The 24,018-nt window shown below is 44.6% G+C and overlaps 1 protein-coding gene across 1 annotated transcript in view; it reads left to right on the top strand.

Annotated features, from left to right (window-relative positions):
• The first annotated feature begins 2,572 nt into the window (after window positions 1-2,572).
• The window catches only part of LOC145354699 (tektin-3-like), a 63,730-nt gene continuing 42,284 nt past the window's right edge, over window positions 2,573-24,018 (top strand). The window contains exons 1-5 of the mRNA XM_080206143.1: window positions 2,573-2,650; window positions 2,969-3,654; window positions 12,843-12,926; window positions 17,280-17,350; window positions 22,160-22,303. Coding sequence (XP_080062269.1) covers window positions 2,983-3,654; window positions 12,843-12,926; window positions 17,280-17,350; window positions 22,160-22,303 — 971 coding nt within the window. The 5' untranslated portion in view covers window positions 2,573-2,650; window positions 2,969-2,982. The remainder of the gene's footprint in view (window positions 2,651-2,968; window positions 3,655-12,842; window positions 12,927-17,279; window positions 17,351-22,159; window positions 22,304-24,018) is intronic.

The raw sequence follows: 24,018 nt of genomic DNA, 5'->3' as shown, positions 1-24,018 counted from the left end.
GAGAAAGATCAGCTTAATGCGAGGTAGATCCATTCAAAGATCAGATGGGAGCAGGGAAGAAGCCGTTCTTGAGTCGGTTGGTACCTTTGTACCTTGAGGCAATCTTAATAAGAGAAGATGCAGTGGAATGAACAATTTCCACTTCACCTGCAATGCTGCGGGTGGACCTTTCAACCACAGAAGGCATTTCTGTGCTCAGAATGTCTACCTGCATTAAAGGCTCAACCAAATAACAATCACCGAATTAGCTAAGCTTTAGGAAAAGCATTTTTGACACCCAGAAGCTTTGGGTTCTTGATGATCTAGTGTGCAAGTTGAGATATTTCTGGGCCTCTGTTCTGTAACTATCCCTTCACTCTCATTGTGTGAAAGTCTTGCACAGATGCTGAAACGCTGTCTTTACTGGATCCAGCTTCCACAATCCTTTTTACGCGCTGATCATGAATTGTGTATTTTCATTTCATCTCAGCACTTTTGTGCTGGTCTTTGTTTGGAAATGTCAGCCCTGTCAACACCTCTGATGTGTTGCTCTCGCTTGATTGTCTATTTTAAAGATAATGGGGGGGAGTAGAGAAGGGGCCAGAGTTAATGATCAGGAGCAATAGCAATCAGTGGATTTGTATTCTTAGCTCCGTTGACACTTAAAGTGGACATCATGTCACAAGCCTTATTTTAATCTGACCAAGATACCAGTTAACAAAGTAACGGTAAACAATTTAAGCTGAGCAACCCTGAGGGGGCTGTAATAGCTACAGTTTAAGTTTCTATTGATGTCACAAATAGGCTTACATTAACACTGCAATGAAGTTACTGTGAAAATCGCTGTTCAGGTACACTGAGGGAGATGTTAACATGGCCAATGCATCTAACCAGCATGTCTTTTGGAGTGTGGGAGGAAACCCAAGCACCCAGAGGAAACCCACGCAGACATGGGGAGAACATGCAGAATCTGCACAGACAATGACCCAAGCCCGGAACTGGACCCACACTAGCAACTAAGTTAAAATAATCCGCCAAGCTGCCTCATTTCTGCTGGTCGTGACACACATTCATACACAGGGATCTATTCTCTGCAAAACATTTTTATGCCTTGCTCCTTTATCCGAAAACGTGGCGACCCCATTGCTTTCTCAAAATCAACGTGCTGTTCAACCAAGGTGGACTTGCCAACCAATCAGCACCTTTTTTCCTCCCTGCGGTATAAATTGTTGCGCTAGTTTGAAATTTGGCATTCTGAAATTTGTCCTGATGAGTGTGTGATGAAAAGATTCTGCAACGTGTCTCCTTTTCCAGCAAAAATGAGGTAATTGTAAGTGTTTATTTTTGAAAAGAAAAAGTATCACTTGATGAGAAGATAGTGGGTGATTGTTCAGAACTGCTCTGGAAATGAGGAGAATTAGCAGAGGCAAATTGTCAGTCTAAATATTTATTGATTTCTATCCCACAATAACCACCAACCTTGTTATTACACTGCACTATCGTATGCAAATTTTAAAACATAATGATTCTGTTGTAGAAAGATGCCTTTTACAGTTTGCACGCAATCTCCCCCTCTCTCTCTCCCTCTCAACCGGCCTTCAGTCTCCTCAGGGCAAGTGAAGAAGGTTGGGGTCCTTGCCTGAGATCAACAGGGGCTGCCTTTGCTTCGAAGCGAATAGAGCAGTTTCACGTTACAGGGGAGTCTGGGATGGGGTCAGCTTTTTAATTGAACTCTGGATTGAACTGTCTGAGAGCAGCAGCAAGCAGGCAGCATGAGTGAGGGAGGAGGAGAGAGATGACAGTCAGATTGGTTTGAGGGGAAGGGGGGGAGGATTAGAAGGAGGAGGGGGGTGGGGAGAGGGAATAAACAGGAAAGCAACCCCAGGCTCAGTTTGTGTTTATATGACAGGGAGAAAGGTCCTCAAGTGCAAGAGACCCTGCTGGATAAGTATTTCAGCAACTGCACCCCAGCACCGTCTGAAACGTGTTTGGCTGAAGCAATATTCTTTAAAAAAAAGAGAAAAGAGCTTCAAGCTAGGGGATTTGATTTAGACGTGCAGATGTGGGTGACCCCCCCTCCCCTCCCCTCCCTTCCCTTACTGGATGGGAATCAAGTCATTTCTTATAGACTGCAAAGCAGCAGCAGACGTCAACATGGAGGAGTGCATTGGACCCTTCGACTGGAGTAGGGAAATGTGCTGATTTTGTTTTTGGAGGGGGCGGTTCCTCCTTCCCCCCTCCTTTCCCAACCCTTTGCGCCTCTGCAGTTGCTAAGGTCGAGAATGTTGCAACAGCGTCCGTAGCAACTGCGATCCAGAGCAGCACTGCACTGAGTGCAGAGAGAGAGAGAGTGGCACACACACACACACACACAGCACCAGGCACACAGCTCTTCCATACAGCGGGGAGATAGAGCAGCAAAAAAAGATGCAGCAGCGCTCCCGTTTACCTCTACGTGTGAGCTCATGGGGTTATAATAAGCCCGTTAACTCGGAAGTGGTTCGCTATGAGGCACGGACGCCCCCCCTTTTTATGTTTGTAATGTGTTAATGATATATATGTTTCCTTTTTTTAAAAAAAAATTATAATAATACACCTGCAAACTAGGTGCTGTTCACACCCAGACGCCCGGCACCGTTTTAAACACCGGATCTTGGCTAATTGCAAGAATGTCAGTAACGTTATGTTATTTAGAAAGCTTGCACAATGAACTGCTTTTTAATGGACAGCTTTATGATGTTGCGTGTGTCACAATGCGTCGTAAGAAAGTTTTATGATAACTGTGCTATGTCATTACTATAATTAGATGTGGTCAGAATCTGTTGCACTAACGTTTTAGTGGGGTTGACCAGATATTACATAGCGTTTTGTAGGTTGACGTTGCCGGGATCCTTTCTCTCCCTCTCTTAATTTGAGGGCTTAGTTGCCTCAGTCTGTCTGCAGAGATAGCCATCCATCCCAGACTAATAGGATACCGTTTATTTTATAGGATCTGTAATCACCATGTATGGCAGATGTTGTACAGCAGGTGTGGAAACAAGGTGCAACAGTGTCAACTTGCCATGGAGACCGAGCACCTATTACAAGGTTGCAGGCGTCAATACCACCCTTGGACCTTATACTAAGAATTTGTGTGGGAGGCAGTACCCTGTGATGACATCGTATCCACCAATGACCTCCTGCCCATCAGTGAGTGGCGGCCCTATCATCAACTGCCCCGTGCCTTCATACCCCGTGATGCACTCATGCCCAGCAATAACCCCACGACCACCAATAAACTGCCCCGTAGTGAATCCTTGCTCCGTGATAGATCCATGCCCTGCGATGGATCCGTGCGCCCCGGGTACCTCTAACCGTATTGCCCTTTTTAGCAGATACACCCCGGGGGAGTGGGTGGAATCCAACCACAACAACTACAAGCAGTCAGATTGCTCCAGGCATAACGCCGAGAAGCTCAGGGAGGACACCACGCGACTCATCCAGGACAAGGCCCAGCTGACAAGGAAAGTCCAGAATGACACCAGCAACAACATTGGAGAGAGGGTGCAGGACATCAGCTTCTGGAAGTCGGAGCTCGACCATGAACTGGACCAGATTATCATGGAGACTCACGCCCTCAGCCAAGTCAAGAAAAGAGTGGAGAGAGCACTGGAAGAGACAGATGCGCACCTACAGGTCAGAGAGATAAGCTGTAGATTATTTCTTGACAAGTGTTCAACAATGACATCACAATCGTTAAACCTTCTCTCTAAACACTATTACATATCTGTAGTGTGGAGCATGCACAAGCAGAAAGTGCTGGAAAATCCCAGCAGGCCTGACAGCATCTGTGGGGAGAGAACATAGGGAGGCCAACGTTTTGAGTCTGGGTGACCCTTTGTCAAAGAGCATACCATCACTGATACCCACTTTTGGCAGAAAAAATTATTGAATTTAAAAAAATAGGTTTGATTTTGTAGGAAGAGCTTTAGGTCTGGGTGTTTTTCAATGTAGCTGGAAGTCATTACAAGATCCTACTTCTAGCTTCTGATGTTGACTTAAAGTGCTTTGGTTTTTCTTTTCCACTTCATAGAATTATAGAATCATAGAATCCCAACAAGTGCAGAAGGAGGTCATTTGGGCCAAATAGTCTACACTGACAACAATCCCCTGTCCCCATAACCCCAGCTAGTCCACCCTACACTAAGTGGCAATTTAGCATGGCCAATCAACCTCTCCCAGACGTCTTTGAATATGATAGTGTCTGAATCCAATTGGACTCAGTTTCCCATCTCTTCATTATTTTGTGATTAACATGATTCTTTTACTTATTATTTTACAGCATGATGGCACAGTATTTAGCATTGCCGCCTCACAGCACCAGGGACATGGGTTTGATTCCAGGCTTGGGACTCTGTGCACAGTCTGCACATTCTCCCCGTGTCTCCATGGGTTTCCTCTGGATACTCCAGTTTCCTCTCAATGTGCAGAATCCCACTAGTCACTGATTCCCAATCAGAAAACTGCCAACTTTTTGCTTCTTATCTGCTAACCAGTTTTCTATCCATCTCAAGACATTACCTGCAATCCCATGTGCTTTACTTAACTTTACATAGTAGTCTGTTATGTGAAACCTTGTCGAAAGCCCTCTGAAAGTCTAAATAAATGACAACCACTGGTTCTCCTCAGTCAACTCTACTAGCTATATCCTCAAAAAATTCCAATAGATTTGTCAAGCAAGATTTCCCTTTTGTAAATCCATGCTGATGTTGTCTGATTATAGCACTGCCTTCCAAATGCCAAGTTATGAAATCCTTGATAATGCTCTCTAGCAACTTCCCCAGTAGTGATGATAGGCTCACTGGTCTATAGTCCCCTGTTTTCTCTCTGCCTCCCTTTTTGAATAGCGGACTTACATTAGCTACCCTCCAATCTGTAGGAACTAGTCCAAAGTCCAAAGAATTTTAGAAAATAATCACTGATGTATCTGCTATTTCCAGGGACATTTCCTTAAGTACTCTGGGATGAAGATTATCAGGAGCTGGAGATTTATCCACCTTCAATCCCATCAATTGCCTCCAAACCATTTCTCATGATATACTATGGAATCAAACAAATTCAGAAAGCAAAGCCTGCTCCACCATTCAACAAAATATCTGCTGATCTTTGTCCTCAATTCCATTTCTCCATTCTATACCCGTCCTACTTGATTCCCCTACAGTCCAAAAATCTATTGTCTTGATCCTTGAATGTGCTCGATGTTTAAGAATTCCAAAGATTCTCAGTCCTCTGAGTGAAGAAATTCCTCCTCATTCCAGTCTTAAATAATTGATCTTTAACTTGAGCCTTCCAGTTCTGCTCTCTCCCACGAGGGAAAACAACCTCTCAGCATTTACCCTGCCAAGACCCCAGAGAATCTTCTACGTTTCAATGAGATCACCTCTCACTCTTCCAATCCAGAGAATATACGGCCCATCTGCTTAACTACTCATCATAGGACAATGGGAGGGCCACGATGGCACAGAGGTTAACACTGCTGTCTCACAGCGCCGTGGACCTCGGTTCGATTCCCGGCGTGGGTCACTGACTGTGTGGAATTTGCACGTTCTCCCCATGTCTACATGGGTTTCCTCCAGGTGCTGCGGTTTCCTTCCCACAGTCCGCAAGGCATGCTGGTTAGGTGTATTGCCCATGCTAAATTCTCCCTCAGTGTACCCAAACAGGCGCCGGAGTGTGGTGGCTAGGAGATTTTCACAGTAACTTCATTGCACTGTTAATGTAAGCCTACATGTGACTAATAAATAAACCATTAGTTTTTAATGTCATCCCAGGAATCCACCTAATCCTGCTAGTGAAATTCTTGCATAGCTTCCAAAGCAAGTATATCCTTACTTTGATGAGGAGACCAAAACTATGTGCAGTGCTCCAGGTGTAGTCTCACCAAAGCCCTGTACAATTTTATCAAAACTTCCTTATTCTTGTACTGCAATCTCTTTTTGCAATAAATGCAAACATTTGGTTTCCTATTTGGTGGCTGTATCTGCATGCTAACTCCATGGTTCTTGTATGAGGACCTCAAACCTCCCCTGAGCATTAACATTTAAAAGTTTATCACTATTTTTAAAAAATCTGCTTTTCTATACTTCCGACAAAAGTGAATAACCTCATGTTTTCCCGTATAACTCCATCTACCATTTCATTGCCCACTCACTTAACCTTAATAATGGGTTCCAGCATTTTGCAGTGACTCATGTCAGATTAATTGACCTGTAGTTTTCTGTTTTCTTCCTTCCTCTTTTCTTGGATAGTGGTGTTACATTTGCCATTTTCCAATATGTTGGAATCATTTTAGAATCTAGGGAATTTTGGAAGATCCCAATCACTGTATCCACAATCACTGCACCTCTTGGAACCTTAGGCTATAGGCTGTCTGGCCTCAGGAATTGTTAGTTCCTAGACTGATTAGTTTCTCCAATACATTTCCTTATTGATATTAATTGCTTTAAATTCCTCGCTCTCGTTAGAGCCTTAGCTTCCCATTCTGGAGGTTTTGCTCCAGTCTATCAACCCTCTTCAAATATGGGAATGGTGCCACAGGACTGGATGTTAGCCAAGATCCTAAAAAGGGAAAATAGCTGAACCTTCTATTTACAGACTAATGGTGGTGCTGGAGAAACTATAATCTTGGACAAAATGGTCTCTTGCAAAAGATCTGGGTTAATAAATGACAGGCAACATGGATTTAGTTACAGGTAAATCAGGTCTTGTAAATGTGATTTGAATTCTTTGAGGGTGTTGATTAAGGTAGTATCATTGATGTGTCTATGGACTTGAAAGATATGTCTATAAAAGTGGCATGGTGGCACAGTGGTTAGCACTGCTGCCTCACAGTGCCAGAGACCCGGGTTCAATTCCGACCTCGGGTCACTGTCTGTGTGGAGTCTGCACGTCCTCCGGGTGCTCTGGTTTCCTCCCACACTCCAAAGACGTCGGGTTAAGTTGATAGACCATGCTGAATTGTCAGGGGGACCAGCAGAGGTTATGGGAATAGGACCTGGGTGGGATTGTTGTCAGTGCCAGCTCAGTGCACGGCATCCTTCTGCACTGCAGGGATTCCATTCTAAAGTACCACAGAATAGACTGATTAGCAAAATTGAAGCCCGTGGGATGAGAGGTACAATGGCAGCATGAGTGTGAAATTGGTAGGATTCAGAAAGCAGAGAGTAATGTTGAATTGTGGGGGCGGAGGAGACGGGGGGAGGGACATGTGAGTCAGAGATGGGGATGTTGGAGATTGACTTCACTCTCAATGTGTCAGTCTAAATTATGTGCTTAGGTGCTGCATAATAATGGCATTTCTAACATAGATGTGGATGCTAGTATCGAGCAAAGCTGACATTGCCTGGATGCTGTATCAGATATTTAATTAAACATTCAATTCAACATCAGCATTAAGTTGGGCATTGAATTTACAGCATTTAGCTGGAGAGTATTACCACTGTTAGATTCCTAATCATTGCAGACAAGTATAACTTATTGGAGTGTATCAGCTGCTGGAGTATATCAACTCTCTGGAGTTTGTTCTCCAGCTCTATTTCATTATCCAGTTTTTATTATGATACAGTTTATTTACCGAGTGGAATCGCAGCCTTAAGATAGAATCATAAAATCCCTACAGTGCAGAAAGAGGCCATTCGGCCCATCGCACCTGCACCAACAACAATCCCACCGAGGCCCTAACACCATAATCCCTGCTAGCCCCCCTTGACACCAAGGGGCAATTTAGCACAGCCAATCCACCTAATCTGTACAGTTTTGGAGTGTGGGAGCAAACTGGAGCACCCCGAAGAGTCCATGCAGACATGGGGAGAATATGCAGACTACACACAAGTGTAGCGACTTAAGCCGAGAATTGAACCAAGGTCCCTGGTGCTGTGAGGCAGCAGTGCTAACCACTGTGCCAATACCAGCTAACACCATTGATGTAATTTATAGGTGGAGAGTTTTGAGGCCTATAAATTACATAAACAGGGCCATGAATGTAGCAGTAAGTTTCTCAGAACAGAAAACACGGATGTATTAATCATAATGAATAATGGAGTAAGCTCGAAGGGCCAAATGGCCTCTTCCTGCTTTTATTTTCAATGTAATATCAACGACTAGACAAAGCACTTGTGCTTTTCTGATCTGTTGTCCATTATGTATGCGGAAATTTAGGCTCCTACACACTTCATTTCTCCTCAGTTAGACACATGCTTAGGTTTTCAATTAAGTTCAGTTCTTCATATTTTTCCCTCCTTTATAGAAACCTTCTAATCTCAGGATGGGTGAAGTATAATCTCCAACACATTTATAATCCCCAAGCAAATCTCACTTCAGGCACTATTAGTTACCAATTCAAAATGACAAATTTGTCTACATGGCCAAGGTGAAATTCAAATAATTAGGCATTTGTCAGAAGCTAAAATTAAGAAGTATCAATTAGTCCAACGGTTGACAGGATGCCTGTTGTGCACTAAACTCTTGGTTTTTCTGTGTTATAATGACAGAGGCCTTGATATAAATTGTCTTCCAAAATGTCCTTGCGCTTTGAGTCACCTTATCTTAATGATGAGGCAGAACTGCAGTAGAGAAGGAATGTTCCCGATGGTGGGGGAATCCAAGAACTAGAGGTCATAGTTTGAGGAGAAGGGGTAAACCTTTCAGGACTGAAGTGAGGAGAAATTTCTTTACCCAGAGAGTGGCGAATCTGTGGAATTCGCTACCATGGAAAGTATTTGAGGCCAAATCATTGTTGGACTTGGAGAAGAAATTAGAGATAGCTCTTGGGGCTAAAGGGATTAAGGGATATGGGGAGGAACGTGGATCAGGATATTGAATTCAATATTTGGCCCTGGTCAAAATGAATGGCGGAGCAGGCTCAAAGATCCAAAAGACCTCTCCCACTTTTATTTTCGATGATGTGGAGATGTCGGTGTTGGACTGGGGTGGGCAAGTAAGAAGTCTCACAACAGCCCAGGTTAAAGTCCAACAGGTTTATTTGGTATCACGAGCTTTCAGAGTGCTGCTCCTCCATCAGGTGAGTGGCTCACTCACCTGATGAAGGAGCAGCGCTCCAAAAGCTCATGGTACCAAAGATCTGCGGCGGGTCAAGAATCGGCCTGTTTAGACCCATAGCAGAAACTCATGACCCTAAGTGGGAATCACCTGCCTACTGAGGGGCAACCAATGGCTCATTTGCAGAATGCATAACATACGAATCAACCCATTTGTCCACAATTTAACAGATCTCAGTTCTAGCTAGCGCCATGAGCTACAAAATTCTCCAGGGTATTTGGTGTTCTGCAAAAATAGAATCCATTCGAGTGGGTAGTATTTCCTTCAGTGGATGCATACAGATAATATTCATGATTACATTCCCCTGTTTTCTGATATGAATTTTATCATTTTCTTAAGCGGCATTAAGCAGATTACATCAATTTCCTGGGGACTGTTATAAGTGGGTCGTTCCCCATGTGGTTTGTGCCACATTCAGTTATAAGATCAATAGACAAATCTGTGTGAACCCTACAGGTAGTGAGTGAGTGCTTACCCTGGGGAAATTGTTGTAACTGTGCATGTGCCACATGGACAAGTATCTCCCTTGACATCTTTCAGCTTCAAGATCACCTTGCAGTCTTCTGAACTCCAGACGGTATAGGTCATTTCCACTCGATTGAGGGCAAGAGTTCTTTTGGGAATAATGTCTCAGCCAAAGAGTGATATCTCTGACAGGTAGCATTCCCTTGGTACTGCTCTAGAGTATTAATCTAGATTGTATGCTTAGGTCTCTGGAGGGGGTGTTCTTGAACCCATGACCCTTTGTGCTGCCACTGAGCCTTGGTGACATGTAAATTAGTAAATCTTCTGTGTGCTGGGCAAAATCTGTGTGTATATCAATAAAACATGGTTAAATAAATACATTCCATTTGTGTCCCTCATGGACTAAGGTTACAAATTCAGAATGCTGCAAGGTAGACCAGGCATAAATAAATATAAAAATTAGTGGCATCACATTCAGGTCAGTAGCACTGCTGGAGATGGCTGCACAGGTGAGAGGTCATATTCTTAGGATAAGGGGTGGCAAATTTAAAACAGAGTTGAGGCAAAACTACTTCTCCTAAAGGGTTGTGAATCTGTGGAATTTGCTACCCCAAAGTGCAGTGGATGCTGAGACAGTGAGTAAATTTAAGGAAGAGTTAAACAGATTTTTAATTGGTAATGGGTTGAAGGGTTATGGGGAGAAGGCAAGAAAATGGGGATGAGGAGCATATCAGCCATGATCGAATGGCGGAGCGGACTCGATGGGCTGAATGGCCTATTTCTTTCTGTTCCTATATGTTATGAATTTTTAAGAAGCCAAATGCTCCTAACGGGGACATGCTGTGCCTCCAGCTGCTTTTGGTGTGACCTTCCTAGTACTTCTTCCTGAGTAGGGTACCCCTGCATGTGCCAGAAACATGTGAAGTGATGCTGTTATGACATTGCTCAGACAAAGGGGCACGGTGGCACAGCGGTTAGCGCTGCTACCTCGCAGCGTCAGGGACCCAGGTTTGATTCCCAGCTTGGGTCTCTGTCTAGGTGGAGTTTGTACATTCTCCCTGTGTCCGTGTGGGTTTCCTCTGGGTGCTCTGGTTTCCTCCCACAGGCGAAAGATGTGCAGGTTAGGTGCGTTGGCCGTACACAGTATTAGCCTTCCTTAAAGTGCCAGGCACCCAATATACAGAGTACAGACGATAATTTTGATTTTCAGTGAGTGTTCACGAAGAGGGCAGAGGATTTGGTGACCTGTAAACATGAAAGCTGCACTAGGTATGGGGGCTGGGGGGGTGGTGGTGGCTCTGCAGTGCCTCTGGCACAGTAACATGACCGAGAGAGAGGGTGCGGAGAGGGCAGGCTTTGCTTTCTGCCAACTTGGACTTCTCCATGCTTCTTGAGAGAGAGGGAACTTTCTTTGCCACTCCACTGATGCTCACTAATTCTCAGCAAGCACTCACATCGGCATGCTCTTGTACAGAGTCCCATTGCAGTCCTCACCTGGGTCCTCTGCAGCAGAACGACCCTGAAAATTCATCCCCCATTGAACTGGCACTCAAACAGTCTGTAATGACCTCAATGAGGACCATGAGGTTGGCCTCTTTGAGTATGAGCTCCTTGATTGAGCTAATTCATTAATTTAATCTATGTGGCTGGCCAAAAAGACCGATGATAATTGCCTACCCAATTAGGGAGTCTCACTGTAAATATATCTATTGAAGAGTGCCAGGGCTACTGACACTCCAGACTCTGACTTTGTATCGGAAGCACTCCTAGGAGTGGAGCTAGGTTTGTAAATAAAGGGAATCACGTGAAGGGACATCGGCCTCTGTGGAGCTATTTCAGAATCTTTCCTCTCAGCCTGGGTGCAGGCTGCTTATGCCTGATGACTTACCATCTATAGACCCTAACTCCAATCTTGCCTTTAAGGTACTTGAAGCCACCAGTGCAGGACAGCAACACAGATACTTAAAAATGAGGTGCCATCCTGGTAAAGCTGAAAGGATATTATTGCCACAGAGGGAAAGCAACGAAGCTTCCCCAGATTTGTTCCGGCGATGGTGGAACTGTCCTATGAAGAGAGATTGGGGCAAACTAGGCCTTTCTTCTCTGGAGTTTTGGAGAATGAGATGTAATCTCATTGAAACCTTAAGGTACTGAAAGGAATAGACAGGGTAGATATAGGTGAGATTCTTTCCTTGGTTGGGGAGTCTAGAACCAGGGGGCACAATTTCAAAATGAGGGGGAAGCCATTTAGGACCGAGATGTTTCTTTACACAGACAGTGGTGAATTTTTGGAATTCTTTACTCCAGAGAGATGTGGAAACTTGGTCATTGAATAAGGGTCATGGATTATGGGGATAGTATGAAAAAAGGCATTGAAATGTCTGATCCCGCCCGATTGTATTAAATGGTGGAGCAGACTCGATGGGCTGAATGGCCTACGCCTGTGTAGGTGACCTTGAACTTCTCCAGTTTTTGCTTTGCTTCCTTCTATTGTGTGGCCTGCAAGAGAGAAAAGAATGGCAATAATTGGTAAGCAAGATGGTGATAGATTATTAGGAGTAGGCAGGATGCAGATTTGAGGTTATTATCGGATCAGTTATGATCCTATTGAATGCAGGTTTGAGGGGCTGAGTGGCCTGATCCTGCTCCTCATTCCCCTGTGTGTAGGTCAGTGATTGTGTTCCACTGCGATGGTCCTGCCACCATTGAAGATTCCAGGTGTGCGGAGGCAGGAAGAGCTGAGTGTGAGGCTAGCATTCGGAGTAAATGTGAGAGCGGGGTGGAGTATCAGGATGTTGTATCAATTTTCTTATTTACAATTGCAGCATTAGTATTCAGTGACTGCCTTCTATCATTTAACGTAACTCGGGGGCAGACTGCCTTTAAGAATGGAAGGCTGTTTGCAGTACATGTTATTAGCACATCGTGCTTGATCCCCCTGTGCTGAGACAGCCAGTGGTTTGGGAGCATCTTAGCTCAGCACTCCGCTCAGGTAAATGAGGAATCATCACCAGATTGGTATGCTGCCTACCTCTACTTCACAACCTGCCTGACCCCTAAGAAGCAATACATGCCAATTTTTATCCCCATGGATTAGCTGTGAATCCTCATTATCTTAGATCTGCAGGAAAGAATGAATTCATATACGGTATGCTTTTTTTGAACATCCCAAAGCACTCCAAAAACCGATTTAAAAGTTTTTCCACATATTGTCAGCTGAAGTTCGCACTCAATGCCCTTCAAGCATAATGTGAATACACAGACTTTAGTTTTGTAATTGCTGGTTTTTTTGCTGATTTCAGATGGTCCAAGAATGTTTATATCATCGTGAAAAGAGAATAGGCATCGACCTGGTCCACGATGAAGTGGAGACGCAGCTACTTGAGGTGAGTTATAGATTCATAGAGGTTTACAGCATGGAAACAGACCCTTCAGCCCAACCTGTCCATATTGCCCCTTTCTTTAACCCTTAAGCTAGTCCCAATTGCCCACATTTGGCCCATATCCCCTCTATAACCATCTTACCCATGTAACTGTCTAAATGCTTTTTAAAAGACAAAGTTGTACCTGCCTCTACTATTATCGCTGGCAGCTTGTTCCAGACTGCACACAGAGATACCAGTGGTTTTATAATCCAGGTCAGAAACTCTAAGGTGTTTTATGAAGTCAGCCTAAGCCATAAGTTTATAATCATAACCTGACGTTGATGCGGGTAAGCATAAGATGTTTTACTTTAGGTATGATTCGAATGACCCACTGGGGAGCTTTTATCAAGCTAAATTTATTTAGGAATATGGTTATATGAAGAAAATTAGCAACAGCATGTACCAATTACACATACACAAAATAACCAACCATGATATTGTATAAGACCTTTTTAGCTAAATGCACTGCTCCAACCAGACAAATCCTATAAGCAAACACTGTTTTTGGGATTAGAACAGAAAGCTCCAATGCTCAAATGTTGTTGGATTCTGAAACATACAGAGACAAGCTTGAAATCAGAACAGCTTCCCAGAGAGAGAGACAGAGAGATAAAGCTTGCTTCCAGCTTATAAACTGGGACAGCTTCTTCTAAACTGAATCAAACTGAAAGTTAAACTTAAAAAACTGTCCAAGGGCACCATCATTCTTTCTCCAATGAGTCAGGGTCATAAAAATGCCGGACACTGCATTAGGCCCAGAGTAAAAATAAACAAAACCCCATTTAAGCAGCAATAAAAGATGTCCTACAGACCTCACAGTGCCAATAACAAAAAAAAGACATGCCTACAACATGCAGAGAACATGATTGAAAATATATTCCTTAAAGGCGCAGTAGCATCACAGTGGGTACATAAACAAACTTAGGTTGGGACAGACTGCAGTGTCTTTGCAATATTTGCAGCGGTATCCATTGCAGTTTCACCAGCGGATGGGAGAAAGCCTTGAAAGCCTTCACTTCAATTTTGCATGTCCGCTGCAACTCTCACCAACTTTTACAGATGCAGCATAGAAAGCATTCTTTCTAGTTGTATCACAGCCTGGTATGGATCCTGCTTTGCCCAAGACCACGAGGAACTATAAAAGGTCGTGAATTTAGCCCAATCCATCACACAAACTATTGACTCTGTCTACATTTCCCGCTACCCTGGCAAAGCAGCCAGCATAATTAAGGACCCCACGCACCCCCGGACATTCTCTCTTCCACCTTCTTCAGGAAAAAGATACAGAAGTCTGAGGTCACGTACCAACCGACTCAAGAGCAGCTTCTTCCCTGCTGCTGTCAGACTTTTGAATGGACTTACTTTGCGTTAAGTTGATCTTTCTCTACACCCTAGCTATGACTGTAACACTACATTCTGCACTCTCTCTCCTTTCCTTCTCTATGAACAGTATATTTTGTTTGTATAGCGTGCAAGAAACAATACTTTTCACTATATGCTAATACATGTGACAATAATAAATCAAATCAAATTACTGTCCATCGGGTACCGATTGAGCAAAACCTTATGCTTAGCCACTCGCTACAAGATTTCATTGACAAATCAGAGAGAGATTTTAAACCCTAGATGTAAGCGTGGCTGTCTGCACCAGAATGTAGAACTGAGAGTTGGCTAAACTGCTTATTTGTTGAACCAAAATGCAAGTATTTTGGGAAATGGACATGAATTCTAGTCTTCCCACTGTTGTATGACTCAGTTATGTGACAGGCGATGATAATGGATGGCTTAAAGGGCAGTAACACGAGGAGTCTACATGATATCATAAATGAGTCAAGGAGCCCTGAGATTAAAGCCTTTAACTCCTCATTAACTATCTGATTATGGCAGCTTGTATTTCAATGATGGGAACTGCCTGAGCAGTTATAAATGTCATATGAACCCATTAGCTAGTATATGCATCTTGTAACTCAGTCATATCCATTGACTGGTGGAAATTTATCATCAATGTTCAGTTTTGGCTTACATTGACACCAGTGCTTTGTAAAGCTGAGACTGAGTCTCGTTGCATGTGTAAAGTGAAAAGCCAGACCACTCTGCAGTTCTTAACATAGTGACACACAGACTTGGGCAGACTGGTAATGCCTTTAGCATTCCTTTCAAAACATTGGCTTTGATTTTCAGACCTGAACGGTTAATGCTGAACGTTGGTTTTGGAGAGTTTCCAACCTAACTGAGGTGACATGAAAGTCATATGGAGTTCTAAAGCCAGCTCAGTGCTGTGGGCATTGGCTCAAACATCTATGTAATGATACGTTAATGTAAACAGTCTGACTGTTTGGTGACCCGTTGTGTTAATGTTGTGGGGAGGGTTCCATGTTTCACGCGATGACGATGCGTGTTAAACCGACCATTGCTGAGAATTTCCCCCCCCTCTTATTGAATATCCCACCCATTCTTAAGAAAGTATATCATATTGGAAGGCTCGTATGCGCGATGCTCCCCAGTGCCCATAGAAGGTAAAATAAGGTAAAGTCACCATTGTTCCAAATGTTCATAGGTTGCTCTCCCCTCTGAGGGGCAGAGCTGAATGGTGGTGGTTTAACCTGAGGGTCACCACACCTCAGGTGAGGGGCAAGGTTGAGAAGGCTTCATGGATAACCTCCAGCCGGTATGGGAATTGAACCCGCGCTGTTGGTGTCACTCTGCATCGCCAACTGGTGCCAAAATCGTGCTGGTGTTTGTGCAAGCATGGGTGAAGAAGTGGGAGGTGACAAATCCTGACTGGGGCAATGAAGTGGCAACAACTCCAGAGCTTCCTGTCGCCCTTGGTGGATGTGTCCACGGAGGTGAAAGTCCCGTCACCAAGTTACTTTATTTCCACCGTACATCTGTACACAGCCAGCTCTCCAGTTGCTCCCTGCTGCGATGCAGGCTGGGAGTCTGACACACCTGCTTTAAATAGGGAGCATGAGGCTCCCTGAGTTAACCATCAGATATTTCTGGTACCAACTAATTAAAGTAAATCAAATTAACTGAGGGACAGATGAAAAAGGGCAGTTCACTAAAAGGAGGGGGATCCGCCCGAGCAAAAAGCAAAGTCGAAAGGAAACTTAAAATTAAAATGTGATTATCGGGATCGATAATATACCCCAGCCCCTGTGGTGCCCAGCGGGCACGGAAGGCGTCAACTGCGCCCGTGGGCACCGCATGCTCCCTCTCTAGGGACACTTGGCCACAAATATTGCCGCGGTAGAGTTGGCAACCCTGTCAACCAGCCACTGCCTGGACCCGTTGATGCCCTCCTCGTCAGGCCCAGGAACAGGTTCACGAGGAGGTCATCCTCCTGACCCACCCCACCCTCCACACCAGGCGAAGGAATCATCAGGTATCTCTTTGAAGGTCCCAACAAATTAAATGAACTCAAATTAACTTAGGGACAAATTAAAAGGGGCAGCTCACCAAAGGGAGGGGGAACAGCCCAAACAAAAAACGAAATCGAAAAGAAGCTTAAAACATTAAATCAAAAGGTGGTTATCGGGGTCGATAATACACCCCAACCCTTGTGGTGCCCAGTGGGCATGGAAGGCATCAAGTGCTCCCTCTCTAGGGACACCTGGCCATGAATAGAGCTGCGGTAGAGGGGCAGATAATTAGGACGGATAACCTTGTCGATCGGCTGCTGCCTGGACCTGTTGATGGCATGTCTCGCCAGGTCCAGGAGCAGGTTCACGAGGAGGTCGTCTCCCAATCCCCTTCCTGCCCCGCACCAGGCGGAGGACTCATCAGGTAGATCACACTATAGCAAGTCAACCTCATTAGCCTGGTGGAAGTCATCACAGGATGCTTCGTCTCACACCCTCAGAGAAACATGTTTTAAGCTGTAAGAGGGTCAGGACTAAATAACAAATTGTTCAATACTTCTTTACTCTTGAAGAGTCCCGAGTTGCTTTGCTGTCCCGGACCCTAAGGTCCAATTCTGCTGCTTTGAAGACTAATGATCCTAATCTTATGAGGCTGCAAGCTTCCACCATACATCTGGCAGTGGGGTCACGACACCTGGGAGTCCCTGACCTTTGCTTCTCTCCCTTTATAGCACTGGCCCTGAGAAGGGGGTGGGACAGTCTCAGTCCCTTCCCAGATCAAGGCGAGGGGCTGATCCATCACAGAGTCTGCCCGCCACCCCCCCCTCACTCTCACTCAGAAATGTGCTGGGAATCCACTACGGTGCGGGCCCCTGGTTATTCTGTAACCACTCAAAAGTTGTCCAGTTTTACCAGAAAATACTCCTAGCTTTCTGTTTCTGTCTCTTCAAAGGAAATGAGAATAATCAAATGTGTTCAAGAACGATTGAAGAGAGGCATTGAACGAGCTACTGCCCAACTTTCGTAAGTAAATCTTTTTTTTGAAAATCCTGCCACTGCGCTATGGAATAGAATGAAACTTTATTGGATGCTATCACCTTGAGGCTATATTTTCACATGTCTGTACACAGTGAGTATGCGTTGGAATCATTGAATCGCTAGGGTGCAGAAGGAGGCTATTCGGCCCATCGAGTCTGCACCAACCACAATCCCACCCAGGCCCTATCCCCATATCCCCATGCATTTACTCTAGCTAGCCCTCCTGACATTAAGGGGCAATTTAGCCAAAGCGGATATGTTCACCTTGTCCCACATTATACTCCATCTGCCAGATGTTCTACCCACTCACTTAACCAACATCTGGCCAATATTTGACTCCTTCTTCTTAAGGTATGGATGAGATCGGAAATTGTACAAAATCTGCTATAGTATGTGAGGGTCAATACAGTGCAAGACCCTTATTGTGTAAGATTGTGGATTGGAGGTTCAATATGGAATCAATCTCTCTTCATTTAGTGTCTTTGTCAACCAAAGGTTACTAATCATGGTTTATGCCATGATATCACCATGGACAGGAGAAGGTCAATCCACCCAACCCACACATCCTTGGAGTGTGGGAGGAAACCGGAGCACCCAGAAAAAACCCACACAGACACGGGGAGAACGTGCAAACTCCACATAGACAGTGGCCCAAGCCTGATCCCTGCTGTGAGGCAGCAGTGCTAATCATTGTGCCACTGTGCCACCCCTGTAAGGAAAACCGTGGGTATGCAAACAAGGTTTTAGAAAATGCACTTCATGATACTTGACTCGAAGATTAATTCTGTCGATGGCTCATTTGACTGAGTGGCTAATGTGTGCGCTGCGATTTCAACCCCTCTATCTACTGAGGTGGTTCTTAGGGCCTACCTCCTTTTCCTGTCCATGGTAATATCATGGCACCAATTGGTGTGTAGATGAAAGGGGACTTATTGAAACACGTAGGATCCTGAGGGGGGTTGACAGGGTGGATGCTGAGAGGATGTTCCCCCTTGTGAGAGCGGTTGGAACAAGGGGACACACTTTGAAAATAAGGGGTCTCCTATTTAAGTCCGAGATGAGGAGAATTTTTTTCTCTTGGAGGGTCATGAGTGTATGGAACTCTCTTACACAGAGAATAATTTTAAGGCAGAGATAGATAGATTCTTGACTAATGACAGAGTCATTCTTTGGGGTAGAAGAGAATGTGGACTTATGGCCGAATAGACAATCAGATATGTAATAACTGTTTGTAGAGTCAGAGGTTTAGAGCATGGAAACAGGCCTTTTGGCCCAACTTGTCTATGCCACCCCTTTTTTTAACCACTAAGCTAATCCCAATTGTCCATATTTGGCCCATATCACTCTATACCCATCTTACCCATGTAACTAAATTCTTTTCAAAAGACAAGATTGTATTCGCCTCTACTACTACCTCTGGCAGCTCATTCCAAACACTCACCACCCTCTGTGTGAAAAATTTGCCTCTCTGGACACTTTTGTATATCTCCCCTCTCACCTTAACCCTATGCCCTCTAGTTTTAGTCTCCCCTTTGAGAAAAGATCTTAACTATCCAGCTGATCTATGCCCCTTATTATTTTATAGACCTGTTAACGTATCTTTAAAAAAATTGATATTTGTAAGCTCAGGAACAGGATTGAGGAATATGAGGATTAGTACTGAGAATTTGATATTTGGGATATGAGGTCCACAGCTGGGAACGCTTCTGCTGAGAAGGGATGAGGACCAAGAGGAAATAATGTAGGAAAACATTTCGATAAAAATGCTGGAAGACGAGACTTAATGTAAATTTTGTACGGAGGGGGAGGAGGGATAATCATTTTCCTTCAGCGGGTAGCTTGGGACCCTGTTGGCTTTGAAAGTGCTGAAATGCAAATTTCCATTTGGTTTTGCTTAGCTTGCTGATGAGTGTTTGTCCAAACCTGGAAGCAGTGTAACTAACACCGACACAGTACAGTTCCTTTCTGGCATTGAGTGGATCAGTGTGTGCTGATTAATTAATTCCACTGGAACTGGGAGTGAATGAATGAATGAATGGGCACACGAATCAATTTAACTGACTGAAAAAAGCCACATGTTTGACAAAATAGTTGGCTGACAATGATGCATTTGGAGGGGTTAATTGTTTGATATGTTTGGCCAATTTTATTTTCGGTTGGGCTGGGGACGGAGGGGGTTGGGGGTTCTGCACCAAGCATGGAGTCCAATGCTGTGAGCACTTGAGTTGGCAAAATTAATCAATGATGTTAATTACATCTATCAACTGCCAGCATAGTTGTTGATTAGTGGCACATAAAGCGGAGAATAACAGTGAGGAGATTGTCTCATAGTCCCTGACAAATGTCAACTCTGGAAATCCTTGGCTTCCTAAGTGCTGCAGAGTCAATGGAGCTACAAGCCAAATTATATGGAGCAGGATTTCCCGCGTGTGTGTATGGGGTCCTTGTATGTAGATGAGGCCCAATGATGGTACATGGGTTCCCTTATGCAACCTCAGGTTGGTGCCTGGATTAACTTGCAAAAAACATCTACCAACACCGTCCTCCTCCCCAAAAAGAAATGCCAGAAGACAGGGTCAGAGAGGGATGTGGAGCACCATCATTTTAAGGCATCCCATTCCCCACAGGAAGCTGAAATTAATATCTGGCCTTGGGTTTTAAACTGTTAACTATTAGCCTATTCTGCCATTACAGGCACTACTACTCTTCCTGATGTCCGGGAGTGAGTAAGTGGGGCGCGGAATGCAATGGCAATCTTGTGGGTGTCCATGTAATGGGGCCTCATCATGCTCGTACTTATTTTCCTGTTTGGTTTTGTCTAGTATCAGAGTCATACACCCAAATGCAGAAACATTCTGCTCATTATTGGCTGGAGAGCTTCAGAATCATAGAATCATTGAATTGCTGCAGTGCAGAAGGAGGCCATTGGGCCCATCAAATCCACACTGTCTGTTTGGCAGAGTATCTTACCCGGGCCTCTCCCCTGCCTTATCCCCGTAACCCCACACACATTAACAATGTCTACTCCATCTGACCTACATATCCTTGGATACTAAGGGACAATTTAGCATGACCAATCCACCTAATCTGTGCATTTTAAGAAACTAAGGGGCAATTTTGTTTTGGTTCTTGGTGTCCTTATCGGAGGAAGGATGTCCCTGTGATAGAGGGAATACAGTGAGAGGCTGATTCCTAGGGTGGCAGGACTGTCATATGAGGACAGATTAAGTCAGTTAGGATTATGTTCACTGGAGTTTAGAAGAGTGAGAAGGAATCTCATTGAAACTTATAAAATTCTTTCAGGGTTAGACAAGGTAGATTCAGTAAGAATGTTTCTAATGGTGGGGGAGTCCAGAACTAAGGATCATTGTTTGAGGATAAGGGGTAAACCTTTTAGAACTAAAATGAGAAGAAATTTCTTCATCCAGAGGGTGGTGAATGTGTGGAATTCATTACCACAGAATGTGATTGAGGCCAAAACATTGTTTGATTTCAAGAAGAAATTAGATATAGCTCTTGGGGCTAAAGGGATCAAGGGATATGGGGGGAAGGGGGGATCAGGATATTGAATACAATGATCAGCCATGATCAAGATGAATGGTGGAGCAGGCTCGAAGGGCCAAATAGCCTACATCTGCTTCCAGTTTTTATGTTAATTTAGTATGGTCAATTCAACTAACCTACACATCTCGGGACAGTAAGGAGCAATTTAGCATGACCAATCCACCTAATCTGCTCATCTTTGAAGTGTAGGAGGAAAGCAGAGCACCCGGAGGAAACCCACACAGACACGGTGAGAATGTGCAGACTCCACACAGACAGTGACCTGAGGCTGGAATCGAACCCGGGTCCCTGGCACTGTGAGGCAGTAGTGCTAACCACTGTGTCACTTTTATTTCTTTAATCTTTGCGTTTTACTCAGAAAGAGGTTGCAATGAGCTGTGAATGAGCAGAGCTTTACGAGAATAGTGGAACATATGGTTTTTTTCAACTTTTGGCTGGCGGGATGAAAAATAGCAGTCGGCATTAATCAAATCCAAACCTCTCCTTCAGCCCAGAATAATGAGGCCGTGATCAGTATTTTCCCTCTGCTTGTGTGTGTTTTTCTTGGGGGGATGGGGCAGGTTACGTGGGGGTATGCCAAATATTAGTTCGACTTTTTCAACGCCGTGGCTCTCCCCGCAATAGACAAAGCATTTAGCACCCTTTGTTAATTGAAATTAGAAGTTTTTAACATTAGTCACAAGTAAGGCTTACATTAACACTGCAATTAAGTTACTGTGAAATTCCCCACGTCGCCACATTACGGCACGCCTGTTCGGGTCAATGCACCTAACCAGCACTTCTTATAGACTGTGGGAGGAAACCGGAGCACCCAGAGGAAACCCACGCAGACACGGGGAGAATGTGCAGACTCCACACAGACAGTGACCCAACCCAGGTCCCTGGCGCTGTGAGGCAACAGTGCGAACTAGCGTGCCGCTGTGCTGCCTTTGTAAAAGAAATAGACAGATGGGAAATATTCCATTGGCATGTCTGGCCATTCTCCCCCTCCCCTTAGGCCAGTTTATCCATCTATTGTGATGCCGGCGCTGATTCTATTAAAAATAGCCTCCAGTAACCAAGCTGAGAGACCCACGCAGCTGAGAGCCAATCCTGTCGACCATCTTTCAGCCAACGGTACATAAGAGTGCAAGTGTGTAGTGTTCTCCGACAGTAATGGTGTTGAGTCGCGTACACGCATTTGAGAAGTAACCTTGCAAATATGAACACTCCCTTTTCCTATCGAAACAGAAACAACAGAGCAGCTCAGCACGAACTGGAACGGGATCTGTGTGACAAATGTGCAGCGTACTGGATTGATGACAAGGCTCACCAACTGAAGAACACCTCCAATGGCATTAACTATTACTGCGGAATTGAACAAGTGAATGCCACGTAAGTGCAGGGCCAACCCTCAGCCCGCCATCATTTTCTGTCCTGTTAGAATGTTAAATATGAGGTTAAAGACGTTCAAAGGTTAACATCGAGGGTCATCAGTATGGCAAGCACAGTGGGATTCATTAGATTGGTTGTTTTTCAAAACTCTTTGTTATGATGGCTAATTACCATCATTGTTATTATTATATTAGCCTGGTTTAGCTCGATTGGTGGAACAGTCATGGAATTTCTCTTTCTCCGTTGCGGTGTGTTTCGTCACGGTGGGAAATGGTGCACTGCTCACTGGTGGTAAGATCTCATGATCCCGCCATTGCCAATGGGGCTTCCTTTTCATTGCCCCCCCCCCCCCGCTTGCCGCTGGGAAACACACAGCAGAGAGGGGGCACTGTAGGTAGGACCGTATGCTCCCACCAGCATGAATGTTAGAAAGGTTTCGGTACTGGTTCACGATGCAGAGTGATGCCAACAGCATGGGTTCAATTCCTGTACCGGCTGAGGTTATTCGTGAAGGCCCCACCTTCTCAACCTCGCCTGAGGTGTGGTGACCCCGAGGTTAAATCACCACCAGTCAGTTCTCCCCCATCTAAGCAGAAAGCAGCCTATAATCATCTTGGATTATAGCGACTTTGCCTTTATTAAACCAATAGGGGAACAATTCTGAGAATGAGATAAGACAGAGTACCATATCTGAGGAATTGTTTTGGTGATATTGATGGACAAATGCAACATTGGATAACCCTTAATTTTTCTTGCTAATACATCATAGAATCCCCCCAGTGCAGAAGGAGGCTATTCAGCCCATCGAGTCTGCGCCAACAACAATCCCATCCAGGCCCTATCCCCATAACTCCACATGTTTACCCACTAATCCCTTTGACACTAAGGGGCAATTTAGCCTGGCCAATCCATCCAACCCACACATCTTTGGAGTGTGGGAGGAAACCTACTCAGACATGGGGAGAACGTGCAGACTCCATGAGGCTGGAATTGAACCCGAGACCCCGGCGCCGTGAGGCAGCAGTGCTAAACACTGTGCCACCCACCACTGTGCCACCGCACTGTACAAGTTGGTTAATAGCGAATCCAGTTTGCATCTCTCTCCATTTTTTTCCCCACTGACTTTGAGGAAATGACTCTCAGGTTAAATAGTGATTCAAATTAGATAAAAAATTGTAAAACAGTTTGTTGACTCACAAAAGCCCATTTACATCATCACAAAAAGTGACAAACAACTCCCTCCATTCCCACAGTGAGTTCATGTATCCACTGTTTGAAGATGGGATGAACTCCAATTATTCTGAAACCATCTTTCTGATACCATCATAGAATCCCCACAGTACAGTAAGCACCTGCTTACATCCAAGGAGGAATTTTCCTATTCTCCTCTCTTTCTGTGTATGTGGGTGCAAGTCAACAATAACACTAATCCAACTTGGGAATTCTCGCACATTCTGGCATTTCAAGCGCTGTCAAGTCACTTCCACTTTGCACTTGCTTTTCTCGTGTAAGCGAAAAGGTGTGCTTCTTCAGCTGGGGTTGGCACATATGGAATACTATACAGAAGCTCAGGCTTCCAATCAAGATGTGGAGATGCCAGCATTGGACTGGGGCGGACACAGTCTCACAACACCAGGTTAAAGTCCAACAGGTTTATTTGATAGCACGAGCTTTCGGAGTGCTGCTCCCAAATAAACCTGTAGGGCTTCCAATCA

This window comes from Carcharhinus amblyrhynchos, chromosome 18 (assembly GCF_965287045.1).
Source record: "Carcharhinus amblyrhynchos chromosome 18, sCarAmb.v2.hapA, whole genome shotgun sequence".
In the NCBI taxonomy this organism is placed as follows: Eukaryota; Metazoa; Chordata; class Chondrichthyes; order Carcharhiniformes; family Carcharhinidae; genus Carcharhinus; species Carcharhinus amblyrhynchos.
This window is presented reverse-complemented; position numbering and strand designations above follow the sequence as displayed.